This window comes from Rhinoraja longicauda, chromosome 28 (genome assembly GCF_053455715.1).
Source record: "Rhinoraja longicauda isolate Sanriku21f chromosome 28, sRhiLon1.1, whole genome shotgun sequence".
Classification (NCBI taxonomy): domain Eukaryota; kingdom Metazoa; phylum Chordata; class Chondrichthyes; order Rajiformes; family Arhynchobatidae; genus Rhinoraja; species Rhinoraja longicauda.
In genome coordinates this window covers 22,008,125-22,025,434 of record NC_135980.1, presented here as the reverse complement: position 1 = coordinate 22,025,434, position 17,310 = coordinate 22,008,125, and the positions used below count along the sequence as shown (strand labels likewise).

At 42.4% G+C, this 17,310-nt stretch overlaps 1 protein-coding gene across 1 annotated transcript in view; it reads right to left on the bottom strand.

Annotated features, from left to right (window-relative positions):
* Positions 1–1,359: 1,359 nt before the first annotated feature.
* The window catches only part of LOC144607360 (uncharacterized), a 19,449-nt gene continuing 3,498 nt past the window's right edge, over positions 1,360–17,310 (bottom strand). The window contains exons 2-4 of the mRNA XM_078424147.1: positions 7,995–8,196; positions 6,250–6,316; positions 1,360–3,065 (exon numbers count right to left, since the gene is read on the bottom strand). Coding sequence (XP_078280273.1) covers positions 2,695–3,065; positions 6,250–6,316; positions 7,995–8,196 — 640 coding nt within the window. The 3' untranslated portion in view covers positions 1,360–2,694. The remainder of the gene's footprint in view (positions 3,066–6,249; positions 6,317–7,994; positions 8,197–17,310) is intronic.

Sequence of the window (17,310 nt, the reverse complement as noted above, 5' to 3'; positions counted from 1 at the left end):
AATCCGCTATTTGATCATTCAGAAATCCCAATGGTACAAGATCTGGATGATCAGGTAACGTTTTCTCCATACTCTTCCAACTCACCGAGGCCCTGCTTCCGATTCTCTGTAGCCCTGGTTCCTGACTCCTGTCCAACTTGCTGGGTCTCTGCTTCCTCCGCTGACTTTCACTTCCTTAGGCCTGGACTTCTGTGATCCATTCCATCCACTGGGGCCCCAATTCCTGCCTCATAAGAGCCCTGGTTCCTGCACATTCTTTCGATTCACTTGGACCCTATTTCCAACGTTCCCGTTAAACTAACCAAGGTTCTGTTTGCTGTCTGAAGAATCTGAAGAAGGGTCCCGACCCAAAACGTCGCCTACCTATGTTCGCCACAGATGCTGCCTGACCTACACGGTTACTCCAGCACTTTGTGTATTACCAGCATTTGCAGTTCCTTGTGTCTTCTGTTTGCTGTGTTCTCATTCACCTCACTAGTTTCCCTGCAATATTTATTATAGTACCGTGTAACATCTGAACAAAAACATTTTAGGTGTTAACAGGAATAACATCTAATAGTCCAGAAAATCTGTTAGTCTGGCATTGTCAAAGACCCGAGTATGCAAAGCATGTTAGATATAAATAAAATGGAGTCAACAGCATACTGTTCTTCACCTAAGGATCAAATTGTAATAAATACTGTCAGCATGAAGAGGAATTTCTTTCACAAGTCATAGGATCAGAATCAGGCCATTAGGCCCATCGAGTCTACTCTGCCATTCAATCGTGGCTGATCTATCCTTCCCTTTGGTGAATCTGTAGAATCCATTCCATAGATGGTTGTGGAGGCCAAGTCTTTGGCAGGAAAGAAGGCAGGAAAATGGGGTGGATAGGTAAAAATAGATCAGCCATGACCAAATGGTGGAGTAGACTTGATGGGCTGAATGGCCCAATTCTGAACCTGTGTCTTATGAGCATGTAATTACATAAACCTGAAGTCACAATCTTTCTGACAATCTATTTCCCTGCACTAGTTTCAAACGTAGATAATCCATAGTGAAGAGAAGTGGGAATATTCTGTCCCAAAAGGTATATTTTCTTAATAACTCACGCTGAATTGATTCTAAGTTACATTTTGCGGCAGAGTTAAAAGACCAGGGTCAGTCACAATCATTTAATGAAAAGTCATACATGGTATTTTTCTGTGAGGCAAGAATATGTGTAATAGCTCACTTAATAGTTTCTTTGCATATAATAATCATGTAGTTTTATATTATAGTGTAATTCATAATACCATAGCAGAAGAAAAAATATCTTGCATTCAATCTTGTAAATCCATACTGAATTTGGAAAACTGTATTTGGAAAAATTGACACTGTTTTATTTCTACAAAGTTTTTTAGATGAAGTGAGGGGAAGAAACCATACATCCTCCAACATAAGCCAACATATATTTAACAACTTTACAACATAATTTTATAAATTACTGCTAATACAAGCATGACATATGGTTGAACAAAGAATTCGTTAACCATTGATCTGAATGTTTCCAGCATTTGATAGTTATGATTTAAATGTTCAGCAGCTACAGTTTAATGCTCCATTCATTAACCATAATCTGTTTGCTAAACTAGTTATTTAATATAAGATCATTAGAATTATCGATTTAGATTGTGACTGAATTTGACCGCGGGTTCAAGTCATTAACAACCCTCACGATAATGGAATAAAAAAGAACTGTTAAAGTTCCAGTGGGGATGAGCTGGCACAAAGTACAAATAACAACATTTAAATGGCATTTTGACAGGTACATGGACAGGAAAGGTTTAGAGAGATATGGGTCAAACGCAGGCAGGCGGGACTGGTGTAGATGGGGCAGCTCAGTTGGCATGGGCTAGTTGGGCCGAAGGGCCCTGTTTCTGTGCTGTATGACTCTATATTCATATGGAGTCTGTATATAGAAAGCTAAACGATGGATTTATTCATTTCAACGTACAGATCATAGTGTTTACACTTAAAGTACAGATCTTACTGATTCAACTTTGTTTAAAACCTGTTATAATTATAGAAAATTATGAGAGACAGATAAGGTAGACAGTCAGAACCTTTTTTTCCCCAGAGGTGGAAATGTCAAAGGCTAGAGGGCATAGCTTTAAGGTGAGAGGAGAAAAGTTTAAAGGAGATGTGCAGGGTGAGTTTCTTTACAGAGGGTGGTGGGTGGAGACAGACAAGATACTGGCATTTAAGAGGCTTTGAGATAGACAATAGACAATAGGTGCAGGAGGAGGCCATTCGGCCCTTTGAGCCAGCACCGCCATTCAATGTGATCATGGCTGATCATTCTCAATCAGTACCCCGTTCCTGCCTTCTCCCCATACCCCCTGGGCACATGGATATGTAAGGAATGGAGAGACAAAGACCACATACAGGCAGACATGATTAGTTTATCTTGGCATCGTGTTCAGCACATACATTGAGGCTGAAGCCTGTTCCTGTGCTGCTCTTTGTTCTGTTGGTTGCCCCGTTTACATTAGCACCATTTCCAAAGACATATTTATCAATTCTTCAGCACGCTCTTTCCACAAACATTTTTGGGATGAGCTGAAATGTATGAGAACTGACTGGTTTTTATTCCTTGTCTTTATTTACAGTCAATTTTATGTCACAGACTTGTACTGAGTGTGTTCATCCTTTCCATATTTTGTTAAAAATCCACTATAAATGCCACACCTTTTTCATATATGCTTCTTTAAAACTGTAGTCACTGACATAGTACCCAACATCCGGATGGCTCTTTAAGCTGCAAGCAATGGTGGTTGTTTTAAAATATTCCAGAAACTGATGAGTAATGTTCCGAATTTTAATAATTGTGTCCTCCAGTGCGGGCAAGACCCTGCTGATGTACTGTGTCCACTCCGGAAGGTTTATTATCCACCAGTCCTGGTCTGGATCGGGCAAAATCGTTGTGCTCGATTCCAACACTTGGGCAGAGTTTTTGTACAATTCCTCAGAAAGCTCCATGACATCCTTGCAGAACATTTCCAAACAGACCAGTGATTCTGGAAACACACAGAATAAGGACTGCTCTGCAGGGAACACAAAGAGAAGGTTCTTGTTATCATTTGAAACCGTCGAGTAGTTTCAAGATTCCACGCAGTGGAAACTCCTCGGTCAAGCTGTTGTCGAGGACAAAATAGAAAATTAGCATTGGTGGATAATAAAGCATAATTAGCATAAGTGTAAGAAAATAACTGCAGATGCTGGTACAAATCGAAGGTATTTATTCACAAAATGCTGGAGTAACTCAGCAGGTCAGGCAGCATCTCAGGAGAGAAGGAATGGGCGACGTCTCGGGTCGAGACCCTTCTCCAGTCTGAAGAAGGGTCTCGATCCGAAACATCGCCCATTCCTTCTCTCCTGAGATGCTGCCTGACCTGCTGAGTTACTCCAGCATTTTGTGAATAAATACCTTCCATTGGTTAACATAAGGTGTCTTAAATCTATATACTAAAACTCTCGTTTGTTTGTTTATTTGTGATCGAACTACAGCCAAAACGGTACACGATAGCTTGACAATTTTAGGCCCACCTTACTCACCGTCATCGCTTTAATGGTAAAGCAAGTAGGTTTATTGAAATTGGTGTTATATTTTTAAAGTTATTCACATTTTAAAATTTAAATCTATCTCTTAGGGAGGGGGGGAGGGAGGGGGGAGGAGGGTGGATAAGGGGGTTTGAGGGAAATGGAGAGGGGGAAAGGGAAGTAGGGAGGGGGAAGGGGAGGGAGGGGGGAGGGAGGGGGAGGGGGGTAGGAGAGGGTGCTGCACCAATGCAGGAGAGGTTTGGGCCCACTTGGTCTAGTATGAAATAAAAACAGAATTTTTGGAAGAACTCAGCCCTGTTTCCAGCATCTTTGGTTAGGATGCGTTTGGAATATTGTGTGCAGTTCTGGTCGCCCCATTACAGGATGGATGTGGAGGCCTTGGAGAGGGTGTAGGAGAGGTTTACCAGAATGCCGGCCTGGATTAGAGGGTATCACCTTATAAGGGGAGGTTGGACAACCTTGGAGCACTGGAGGCTGAGGGGAGACCCGATAGAGGTATATTTTAAAATTATGAGAGGCAAAGATAGTGTAGACGGTCAGAACCTTTTTCTTCAGATGGAACTGTCAAAGACTAGAGGGCATAATTTTAATGTAGGAAAATAACTGCAGATGCTGATACAAATCGAAGGTATCACAAAATGCTGGAGTAACTCAGGTCAGGCGGCATCTGTGGAGAGAAGGAATGGGTGACGTTTCGGGTCGAGACCCTTCTTCAGACTGATGTCAGGGGGGGCGGGACAAAGAAAGGATATAGGTGGAGACAGGAAGACAGTGGGAGAATTGGGAAGGGGAGAGGAAGAGAGGGACAGAGGAACTATCTAAAGTTGGAGAAGTCAATGTTCATACCGCTGGGCTGTAAGCTGCCCAAGCGAAATATGAGGTGCTATTCCTCCAACTTGCGGTGGGCCTCACTATGGCACTGGAGGAGACCCATGACAGAAAGGTCAGATTGGGAGTGGGAGGGGGAGTTGAAGTGCTCAGCCACCAGAAGATCATGTTGGTTAAGGCGGACTGAGCGAAGATGTTTAGCGAAACAATCGCCGAGCCTGCGTTTGGTCTCATCGATGTAGAGAAGTTGACATCTGGAACAGCGGATACAATAGATGAGGTTGGAGGAGGTGCAGGTGAACCTCTGTCTCACCTGGAAATAATTTTAAGGTAAGAGGGCAAAGTTTAAAGGAGGTGTGTGGGGCAGGTTTTTTATGAAGAGAATAGCAGGTGCTTGGAATATGTTGCCAGGGATACTGGTGGAGACAGATATGACAGCGGCATTTAAGAGGCGTTTGGATAGGCACGTGGATATACTGGGAATGGAGGGACATGGATCACCTGCAGGCAGGGATCAATTCTAATTTAGCCTTGTGTCTAGCATGGGCATTGTGGGCCGAAGGGCTGTTCCTGTGCTGCACTGATCTATATTCCAATTTTATTTATTTTCCATATCTTTATTCCTTAGCTTGCAGCTTACCAAAAGGCATTCCGAGCAATTAACCTTTTGAACTGTCTTTTCTTCCACTGAGTCCATTTCCCTTTTCCACAACCTCTATATTTTCCCCATTCTGATCCTTCACCAAGTATGCAACTTCCTCTCCTGTCTACTTTAACCCTCTTATTTATGTTCCCATTAGTCCCTTCCAAAGCACAAACCCCACCTCTACCCTCTGGACTCTTGCAGCAAAGCTACAGTAAGTTGTGACTTTCCGATTATTCTCGGATTGTAAGGCGTCTTGCAGGTGGAGTAATACGATCATGGCTCGTCTCCTACACTAGCTATGAGAGCTTTTGTAAGGACTCTGCAGGCTGCAGGTTCATTGATCTCCTGTCTTGCTTTGCTAGCCATGAGAGTGTAATTCAGAAGCGAAGAAATCCAAAGATCGGCCAGAAGTGCAGAAAATGTTTCCGCAACCATTGACCTTCAGCTGACTAGAAAAAAACAGGTGTCTAGAAAAAAACAAGCTCTTAGTTGGTCAGGGTCTATGATTGTACTGGCTGGCTGGCTATCTCTGACAACTAGGGGCGGCACAGTTGCGCAGTGGTAGAGTTGCTGGCTTACAGCACCAGAGACCCGGGTTCGATCCTGACTGCAGGTGCTGTCTATACGGAGTTTGTACGTTCTCCCTGTGACCGCGTGGGTTTTCTTTGGGTGCTCTGGTTTCCTCCCACACACCAAACACGTATAGATTTGTCGGTTAATTGGCTTCGGTAAAGATTGTAAGTTGTCCATAGTGTGTAGGTTAGTGTTAGTGTACAGGGATTGCTGGTCGGCGTGGATTCGGTACGCTGAAGGGCCTGTTTCCTAAACTAAGCTAAATTGGATCACCACAAAGTGAAAGCCTGCAAGGCTCCCCCTTGTATCCCACAACCACTGGGTACCACAGGGACTGGAGTAATTGGTAGAAAGAGTAAATAATGTTGTTATATTGCTTAATAGTTTTGACTCTCCAAAAAGGAGACCCTTTGTTAGTCCATTTGGACCAAGTCAAGAGTATTTTATTGTCATGTGTCCCAGATAGAACAATGAAATTCTTACTTGCTGCAACACAACAGAATATGTAAACATAGTTAACTGTAAATAATAATAATAATAATACTAATAATATTAAAAGTCTGCAGTTTAGCGAGAGAAAAGGTAATCACTATAAAGGGAAACAAAACATATGAACATACCAGCATTGGATTTGGAAATGCAGCTCCCAACAGTCCTACTTTCTTTGTTGTGCATATGTATCAATTCCTGTCATAAATAAAGAAAGAAGGTTGTAAATTATTTACTCTAAGGGTAAAGTTAAGCACTTAAGAAATTTATTTTTGCAGAGTGGGAATATACAGAAAATAGCAGATCAGGCAGCATCTGTGCAGTGAATGGATAGGCGATATGTCAGTTCAGGCACAATCTCCCCACAGATGCAGCCTGACCCATTGAGTTCCTGTAGCACTTTGTGTTTTGCTTAATATTCCAGCATCTACAGTTTCCTGTGCCTCTACTAAAGATGATCAGCCATGATCATATTGAATTGAAGAATAATCTAGAAGGGCTGAATAGCCTAACCATGCTCCTGTTTTTTTATTGTTGTTCCATTTTAGGACTGTTGCTGGAAATAAATCACGAATTCAGTTTATTGAAGAACCAACTGATTCTGTAGATGATTTGTTTACTGGACTCAATCCGTCATGCTCAGAACTTTAGTGGTCCTGGACTAGTAGATATTCCAGGCTAATCAACGTTATTTTTTCAATACTCATAGAGTCATACCGCACGGAAGCCGGCCCTTCAGCCCAACTTGCCCATGCTGACCAAGATGTCCCATCTACACTAGTCCTACCTGCCTGCATTTGGCCCATATCCCTCTAAACATTTCCTATTCATGTAACTCCAACTTGCTTTGAATTCACATGTGTAGTAACATTTTAGTGTACTCAGTAGGTTTAAAGCATGGGAAGCAAAACCTAACAAAGTTAAAGGAAGTGCAGGTACCAGGGTGAAGACAAATGGCTGGGAAGGTGAGGGACTGAGGACCCAGAGAGTGTCTAAGGAGTTCAGGAACCAGGGCCCTGGTGACTGCACAAGGAGCTCATGAACCGGAGCCCCAGTGAGTAGAAATTGCCAACAATAATCTGGTGAGTAAAATGCCAAATCGTAGGGATTTCAAAAATAGTCGGATGGTCGATTATAGGAGCACTCTGTTGAAATAAATAATTAATTTATAATAAAAATTTAAAGAATAAATAAATATGATCAGCAGTTGATATGATAAACGTATTCGTTTTTTTAAGCCTGATGATTCTGTAGCCCCAATGTGGATTTAAAGAGGGGATATCGGCGAGTTAAAATGAGGGATTATTGGTTAATTAGCTTCTGTAAATTGTCCCTAGAGGGTGTAGGATAGAATTAGTGTATGGGTGATCGCTGGTCAGCGCGGACTCGATGGACCGTAGGCCTTCTGCCATGCTGTATATATGTATAAACTAAACTAAACTAGCAGTAAGAACTCTTGTGTGGGAAGGAACTGCAGATGCTGGTTTAAACCGAAGATAGACACAAAATGCTGGAGTAACTCAGCGGGACAGGCAGCATCTCTGCAGAGAAGGAATGGGTGACGTTTCGGGTCGAAAACCCTTCTTCTGTAAGAACTCTTTAATCCGTTGGCTGGTCTGCTTGACTGATGCATCAGCTGATCAATAGATATTCCCCTACAAGTCATGAGAGAATGAAATTAGCCTCAGGGAAGGGATAATCAATGCCATAAAGAACATTGGATTGCTGCAACCTACTTTTTTTGTGGTCAGTTATATGCGCCATCTCTTTACTGCTGACAGGAAGGTGTGCAGCAACATTTTTACATTGTGTGCAGATGTAAGTCAGTGGTGCAACAGATGCAATGTGCAGAGTTTAGTCAGTGGTGCTTGCTTACCTCAGTGGTGACTGCTGCGTGCCTTAGTGTCCGTTTTTGTAAATATATAAATTCAGAGATAAACTTCACATGCTGCTGCTCAATAGAATTCAGTTCGATGACAGCAACGCCTTTTTGATGGAGCTCATACACTTTTCCACCCCAGGTCCGTCGAAGAGAGGTGATACCATTGGTTGCTTCTGCAGACTCGGAGCCATTCCATCTACAGTGAAAGCAGAAAACAGTGTCCAATTTCAGGGAAATTTAATAGTTTAGAAATTCACAGGAAATTATTTCCCTTTCCGTATTCGTTTCCCATTTATCAAAAGGACAATGAAACATTTTCGTCTTATCAGGTTCACTGGACCATGAACCAAAGAGAGCACTACAATTCATTGTTCTATATCTCTACATCATCGTCTGTATCTCTCGTTTCCCTTTCCCCTGACTTTCAGACTGAAGAAGGGTCTCGACCCGAAACGTCACCCATCCCTTCTCTCCAGAGATGGTGCCTGTCCCGCTGAGTTACTCCAGCTTTTTGTGTCTATCTTCAGTTTAAACCAGCATCTGCAGTTCCTTCCTACACAATGTACAAATATGGGTTGGTTGGAACACAGAACAGTAAGGTACAGGAGGGGTCCTATGGCCCACAATATCCATGTGCCTGTCTGAAAGCCTTTCAACAGCTCAACAGAGCTTTATTTGTCATTCGGTACCAAGGTACCGAACGAAACTACATAGCAGTCACACACAAAAAAGAACACAAGACACATGACCCCAACACATAACGTCCATCACAGTGACTCCAAACACCCCCTCACTGTGATGGAGGCAACAAAACTTCCACTCTCTTCCCCACGCCCACGGACAGACAACCGTGTCTGCCTCCATCACCACCCCTGGCAGTGCATTCCAGGCGCCCAGCACTCTCTGCAAAAACGTGCCTTGCATACCTCTTTTAAACTTTGCCCCGTTTCATTCAGGAGGGAAAAAAAAGTTCGTAACCGATTAACTACAATATTTTTCCTAACCCAAAACGTCACCCTGTCCATTTTCTCCAGAGATGCTGCCTGACCCACTGAGTTACGCCAGCATTTTGTGTCAATCTTTGGTATAAACCTGCATCTGCATTTCCTTTTTATTACATTATTATCTATATACCAAAACTCTCGTTTGTTATCTTGTTTGTGACTAAACTTCAGCCAAAACGGTACACGATTGTGCAACAATTTTAGGCCCACCTTGCTCACCCCATTGTCACTTTAGTGATAATGCAAGTAGTTTTGTTGAAATCGGTGTTATATTTTTTAAGTTATTCACATTTTTAAGTTTAAAAGGAGGGGAGGGGAGGAGGGAGGGAAGGGGGGAGTGGGGGAGAAGGGGAGGGGAGGGGGGGTTGAGGAGAGAGGGGGAGGACAGGGTGCTGCACCAATGCAGGAGAGGTTCGGGCCCAGCGGGTCCACTTGGTCTAGTATTTTATAAAATAATATCCATGTGTGTTATGTTTATGGGCCTGTTATGCTGTTGCAATTAAGAATTCCATTCTTCCATGGTCGGTACATATGACAATGATTTACTCTTGACTTTTCCTGATTCTCTTGACTCTTGACATAGCAGGCCTTAAGACCAAGATAAGACTCGATCATTTTTATGGACTTAATACCTGAAAGCTACAAGATGGCGCTGGAAACGTGGCAAGTCTTTTTGTACAGTTTCCAAAGAAATCGACTCAATCGTTGCTCTCTTTTACACATGTATAATTGTGCTTTTGTGTGGTATGATTTTTGCATGATTTATGCAAAACAAAGCATTTCACTGTATCTTTTTGTACATGTAACAGTATGCTTCCTAAATTAGTACATTATAAAAATAATTTAAAAATGACATCATTAACTTGATTGAACTAAGCTTTCATATCATATCATCATATATATACAGCCGGAAACAGGCCTTTTCGGCCCACCAAGTCCGTGCCGCCCAGCGATCCCCGTAACATTAACACTATCCTACACCCACTAGGGACAATTTTTACATTTACCCAGCCAATTAACCTACATACCTGTACGTCTTTGGAGTGTGGGAGGAAACCGAAGATCTCGGAGAAAACCCACGCAGGTCACGGGGAGAACGTACAAACTCCTTACAGTGCAGCACCCGTAGTCAGGATCGAACTTGAGTCTCCGGCGCTGCATTTTGCTGTAAAGCAGCAACTCTACCGCTGCGCTACCGTGCCGCCCATATATAACATAGACCAGAACAGCACAGAAACAGACCCTTTGGTCAATAATGTCTGCTGAACATGCCAACTCTCACATGCCCGCACAAAATCCATATCTCTCCATTCCCTGCACATCCATGTGCCTATCCAAAAGCCTATTAAACATCATTATAATATCTGCCTCCACCTCCAACTCTAGCAGCACAATCCAGGCACTCACCACCTTCTGTATAAAATAAACTTCCCTGCATGTCTCCTTTAAAATTTGCCCCTCTCACCCTAAAGCTATGCCCTCCAGTATTTGATAATTCCATCCTGGGGAAAAAAAGATTCTCTCCCCCCGATCTATGCCTCTTATAATTTTGATATACTTACATCAAGTCTCCCCTCAACCTCCGGTGTTCCAGAGAAAACAATCCAAGTCTCTCCAACTTCTCCCTGTAGCTAATACCCTCTAATCCAGGCATCATTCTGGTAAGTCTCCTCCGCACCCTTTCCAAAGCTTCCACGACCTTCCTGTAATGGGGCGACTCGAACTGCATGCAATTGTTCCTAATGCGGCCAAACTAAAGTGCCATAAAGCTACGTCATCTCATGATCCCTCAAGCTACACATTTATATCAGACTTTGAAAATGCCATTCTGTAACATTCAAAGGTACATTGACCAGAGAATGATAACATTCCAATTCTTGTTTAAGAATCTAGTGAAGCTCACAGATGCATTATCATCACAAATGATGTTTGTCACTATAACAGACTATGAAAGACTATAAATGAAGATGCCTTGACTGGTTTAAGTGATTTGTGAAAATTGGGAGAAAAAGGTGATTATATTGTACTTACTGATCTATAAAAGTTAATTTAATCAAAATATATTCAACAGTTTGCATGGTAGTGAAACCTAATTCAGATCATGAATAGCAAACAGCAGCAATGGTACACTTAGCTAGAGATTAAGTTATCTAGGCGAAGGTGATCCTACACAGAGAGCTCATATTACATAATCCGTATCTAGGCCATTGCCTTGGGGGCACAGAATCAGCCTGAATAGGTAAGAAAAATGACGATTGAATCTGCGGATAGATTGATGGAGGATGTTTGTACGGAGAGACTCTGGGGAGGTTTTGTAAGGAAAGACTCTGGAAAGTTAATATAAGGTTCAACAAATTTCAGAAAATTCAGCACGTTTTTTAAAAAACAATCAATCCCTCTGATTATTGTGGAGATGGCTGGTGGGAAAACAAAATGCTGACCAGAGATAAACAATGAGAACTATATTCTGCACTTGTGTGGGAAGGAATTACAGATGCCGGTTTACACTGAAGATAGGCACAAAAAGCTGGAGTAACTCAGCGCATCAGGCAGCATCCCTGGAGAAAGGGAATAGGTGACACTTTAGGTTGATACATCACCTATTCACTTTCTTCAGACATGCTGTCTGATCCGCTGAGTTACTCCAGGTTTTTGTGTCTATTTTCTGCACCTTGTATTTTTCCCCTCGCTCTATCTATTGTACTTGAGTTTAGCCTGATTGCATTTATGTATAATATTATCTGATTCGATTGGATATAACATAAAGTTTTTCCTGTACTTCAGTACAGGACAATAATAAACCTAAACCTGAATCTAGAAGAAACAAGTTGATTATTGCATACCTAAATATGAATTGGAATATCTGCAGATGAAACTGAAGAATAATAACTTCTGATGTGAAATGTAAATAACTAATCCAATAAAGGACAACATTTACGATGAAGCTAATTCCAGTTGGAAGATGCAATACAATACAAAACTTGTTAAACGTGGATTAATGTGGATTAGAATTAATAATGACAAGTACTGGGTCCAAAAGCCTCAAAAATTAGAAATAAAAATCTATAGATTATCAACTTTAAAAAATAATTTGTTGAAAGGCTAAGATGTTATCACTTTACTAACATACTTTTACTGATGATCATGGGTTGTCATCCAAATCATCGGATTTAACGAGTACAACTATGTTCGGTAAGTAGTTCCAATTACAAATAAAATGTATTCAATAATTGGAATAGTACCTCCCCCCGCGGGAGCATATCTTACTTCAAAGCATCGTATTTCATTTGTTGCATTTGGGTGGCTGGTTGAGCTCGTGTTCAATCCAGACCTTGGGATTTTGCACATTCTCCCTGTGACCGTGTCGGTTCCCTGCACCGGTTTCCTACCACAGACTTGCAGGTTAATTGGCCCTCTGTAAAATTGCCCCCAAATGCATTGGGAGCGGATGCGAAAGATAACATAGACCTAAGCGTGAATGGATGACTCAATGGGCCAAAGGGCCTGTTTCCATTCCGTTTCTCTAAAGTAAACATACTGTATATAGGTGTATTCAAATATTCTTGCATTGGAGTGTGGTTTGCTAAAAGTAATTTTCAATTTGTCAAAGGCACATTTAAATTAATTAAATCTCAGCTCATTTTCAGAGAATGCATGGATATATTTAGGAATATGATAATTATACACTGGAAACCGCTGGATGTTAATATTGAAGACTAAATAGCAGATTGTGATAGAGTCATACAGTGTGGGAATAGGCCCTTTGCCCACACCGGCCAACATGTCCAAGTGTTTCAATCTAATGAGGGAATTTTCTAGTATTAAACCAGGTGGTGGTTTCTATTCTATTCATTAACTGCAAAGAATGTCCGTAAATATATTTAATTCTTTATGCATACCACAGCACAGTGGTTAAGCTATTTAACTAATGACCAGAGATCGGGAATTTCTTTCCAGGAATACAAAGTGTTGGAGTAACTCAGAGGCTTAGACAGCATCCCCGGAGAACATGGATAACGATGTTTCGGGAGCCAACCCGATTCGTTGCCTATCCACATCCTCCAAAGGTGCTGCCTGATCCACTGAGTTACGACCCAACATTTTGTGTTCTGCACAAGATTCCAACTTCTGCGATCTCTTGTGTCTCTTATCTTGCCAGGAACATGAGTTTGAATTATACCTGGGACTTTATCCAAACAAATAAATATATTTGGGAGTGTGGAATAAAAATCCAGCATAGCTCTGATACCACGGAATTGCTAAAGAAACAATCATTAATTTTATCCAGGGAAGAAGTTTGGAAGAAGGTCTGAAGAATGGTCCCGACCCGAAATGTCACAAATCCTTTTTCTCCAGAGATGATGTCTCACCTGCTGAGCTACTCCAGCACTTTGCGTCTATCTTAAGAAGTTCTCAAGTTGCGTTCTCCTTTGCGTCTATCTTAAGAAGTATCTTAAGAAGTTCTACGCTGGCTTTCCTGGACTGGCCATATGCGACTTCAGACTTACCAATTTCTCCAAATTGCCAGAGGACAGTTCGGAAAGGTCACAGCTGCTGACTGTGTCATCAATCTCCACTTCCCATGAATAAATAAAGATTACAGAAGCTTTGGATGTGTACCTAAAATAGCTTCAAGCATAAGCAATGTCAAGGAGGCTCTCTTAAATGGATTCTACATCTCTTAGGCAGGCACAAAATGCTGGAGTAACTCAGCGGGACAGGCAGCAAGCATCTCTGGAGAGATCTCTTTAGACTGAAGTATGAAGAAGGGTCTCGACCCGAGACGTCATCCATTCCTTCTCTCCGGAGATGCTGCCTGTCCCGCTGAGTTACTCCAGCATTTTGTGTCTACCTTCGATTTAAACCAGCATCGGCAGTTCTTTCCTCTACATCTCTTAGTTTTGGTACACTCTAGAGTTAAATTGGAATATTTGCTGCATTGTAGCATCACTTCACAGCTGAAGGTAGTATGCAATAAGCCTCTCAAAGCCATTGATGTAAATTCCCCATGGCATTGAAACCTCACTTGCCCCTGCCAGTTAATTGCAGTGATGCCTGAAAGTATCACCCCGGAACTTAAGACAATCATGTTAATCAGGCTTTGACATTTGGTGATGAGTCTAGAGTCAAGATTTAATTGTCATATGTACCGAAAACAGGACATTGAAACATTTGCTTGCAGCACCATAACTGGTCTGTAAGCAGTGTGCTCATCGATAACATAATAAACGCAAAAACATCAATAAATTAAAAACCCCAATATTATTGCAAAAGTTCTGAAGTCCTTGGTGCCAATACGACAAGTTCGTAGATTATAATTCAGTTCGTGTTGTTTAATGTTCAGCAGCCATATGGTTGTTTTTGCAAGAAGCTATTCTTGAACCTGGTGGTCACGGTTTATCTCCTTCCCAGTATTCAAGAGAGTTAGATATACCTCTTAGGGGTAACGGAATCAAAGGGCATGAGGAGAAAGCAGGAACAGGGTACTGATTCTGGACGATCAGCCATGAGCATATTGAATGGCAGTGCTGGCTCGAAGGGCCGAATGGCCTACTCCTGCACCTATTTTCTATGTTTCCCAATGGCAGGAGTGAAATGAGAGCGTGGCCAGGGGGGTGTGGGTCCTTGATAGTGGTGACTGCCATTTTGAAGCAGAAACTACTATAGATCCTTTCAATAGTGGACTGGACATTGTTCACCACTTTTAGTAATCTCCTTCATTTCTTGGCGTTCAAGTTGACGGAACCAAGCCGTGAAGGAACCAGTCAATATGACCAATCAATACTATGTTAGGCGTGGTATTCTGTGACCGTTGCAATTAAAAGGTACACCATTTGTTTCCATTAAAATAATCACCCAATACACTTAAGTATTAGTCAACCTGTGCTTAATCAGGTCTTCACATGGACCCATGTCACAGTCCAACTGGACATCTAATGCTCCAACCATCAGATTGCCCTACTGCTCATGTACAGGTGTTGCTAGGTGGGACTAGAGCATCTCGCCAAGTGCTACGTTGGACAGGTGCAAGACATATATGAGGTGGGGAGGTAGAATACTACATGCAAGATATGTAGATAATTCAGTGGTAACATTGCTTTAGGCTCGCAATTTCCTGGCAACTCCTTTGTCTACCTCCAAATGTGCTGGTTGGGAAAGTTCCTGACAGCTATCCCATCAGTGACTGACTGCAGCAATATGATTTACTTGACAAAATAATTGCAAGAAGTAAGCAATGCAAAGAATGCAGACAAAAAATCCTACCCCCACCCCACCTCTCCCCTGTACCCCATGTGGACTCACATCTATTTCTCCACTCCCCCTTCCCTTCCACCTATATTCCTTCCTCTAGCTTCACAGTTTGCAACTCTTCATTCCTTTTGTCTCACGCTTTCTGTCCTTTTATTTCTGGCCTTTGTCCAACCATCGAAAAATCTATCTTTGGGATGAACCTGCATCTGCAGTTCCTTCCTACGGATCAAAAAACTGTGTTGAACTTGTGCCAGGCTTTGTCCTGCAACCTCCTCTCTTCTAGCTTTCTTCCTCTGCCCCTTTACAGCCAGACTGAAGAAAGGTCCCAACCTGAAACATCGCCTATCCATGTTCTCCTGAGACGTTGCCTGGTCCGCCGAGTTCCGATTTGCTTAGGTCTGTCCTGGAGCAACCACATTGAAGCTATGGCTAAAAAAGCACACCAAAGTCTCGACCTCCTCAGAAGACGATGGAAGTCGGGATGTCTTCAACCACTCTTACAAACTTCTGCATCTCACCGTGGAAAGCACTTTATGCACTACAGCTGGGTTTGGCTCCAGCTCTGCCCAAGACCGCAAGGTATTCGAGAGAGTTGTGTACCTCATCTCAGTCCGTCACATCGACGAGACTCCCCACCATCGACTCCACCCTCACTTCATACTGCAGATAGTGGTTAACTTCCTGCTTATTTTTAAAAATCTTTTAAAATACTTTCTTCAGTTTGTCATTGTGCAAGTACAAACAATTATCTGTATTATCAATAGAAGTGAGACGCAAGGAACTGCAGTCGTTGGCATCTTGAACAAAAAACCTAGTGCTGGAGTAACTTGGCAGGTCAGGCAGGTTTTTGTAACTCGGTTTAGTATTGAGATACCGCTTGACCCACTCAGTTACTCCAAAACCACGTTTATTTAGTTTAGTTTGGAGATCAAACACGGAAACGGGCCCTTTGCCCCACCAAGTCCACACCGACCAGCGATCCCTGACCAGCACATTAACACTATCCTACACTAGGAACAATTTTTACATTTATACCAAAGCCAATTAGCCTACAAACATGTATGTCTTTGGAGTGTGGGAGGAAACCGAAGTTGTCGGAGAAAACCCACGCTGTCACAGGGAGAACGTACAAACTCCGTACAGAGCGCCCATAGCCAGGATCGAACCCGGGTCTCTGGCACCGTAAGCGCTGTAAGGCAGCATCTCTACTGCTGCGCCACCGTGCCGTTCGGTGCTCCATCGTGAGTTTTTTAAAAATAAAAGTGATCTGTTTTGTGTATTTGTCTTGCATTTCACAATTGCTCCATTTACAGCACAGGTGTCAGTCTGAAGAAGGGTCTCGACCCGAAACGTCACCCATTCCTTCTCTCCCGAGATGCTGCCTGACCTGCTGAGTTACTCCAGCATTTTGTGAATAAATCGATTTGTACCAGCATCTGCAGTTATTTTCTTATACAGCACAGGTGTGACCTGCATTCAACAGTATTCAAGGCAAAGATCGCATATGTCACTATAAATGTCAGGTCGTGAAGATTTATCATGATTATGTTTGATCCCGACTGTTATGGATAATGCTTTCTTCGCAAAATCCGGAGATGAAATGCAGATATAGAGCATTTGGGTGGTTTGGCACTATGCCAATAAAAGGTTTAAATTTATCTTTTTAAAAGCTAAGCGAAGCTCCATTTGGTACCAACTCAGCACACGAAGCAAGGAGATTGCCTTTAAAAAAACCCTCCCATGTGGCGCCTTTTGTCAAATTGACGAGTCACATTTATCACGCCAACAAAAATGAGCACACCGAAGCTACATTGATCCCGAGCCTGTGAAATATTGTGGCAGTATTCAGGTAGATTGCAATGCCTCAGGAAAAGTAAATGACAGGAGCTCTGTAACACTCCTGCATTCTTATCTGTGGGATTTGGGTTGGGAACACTCCAATTCTAACTACAACCCATTGAACATAGAAGCTAGACACAAAATGCTGGAGTAACTCAGCGGGTCAGGCAGCATCTCTGGAGAGAAGGAATGGGTGACCTTTCGAGACCCTTCTT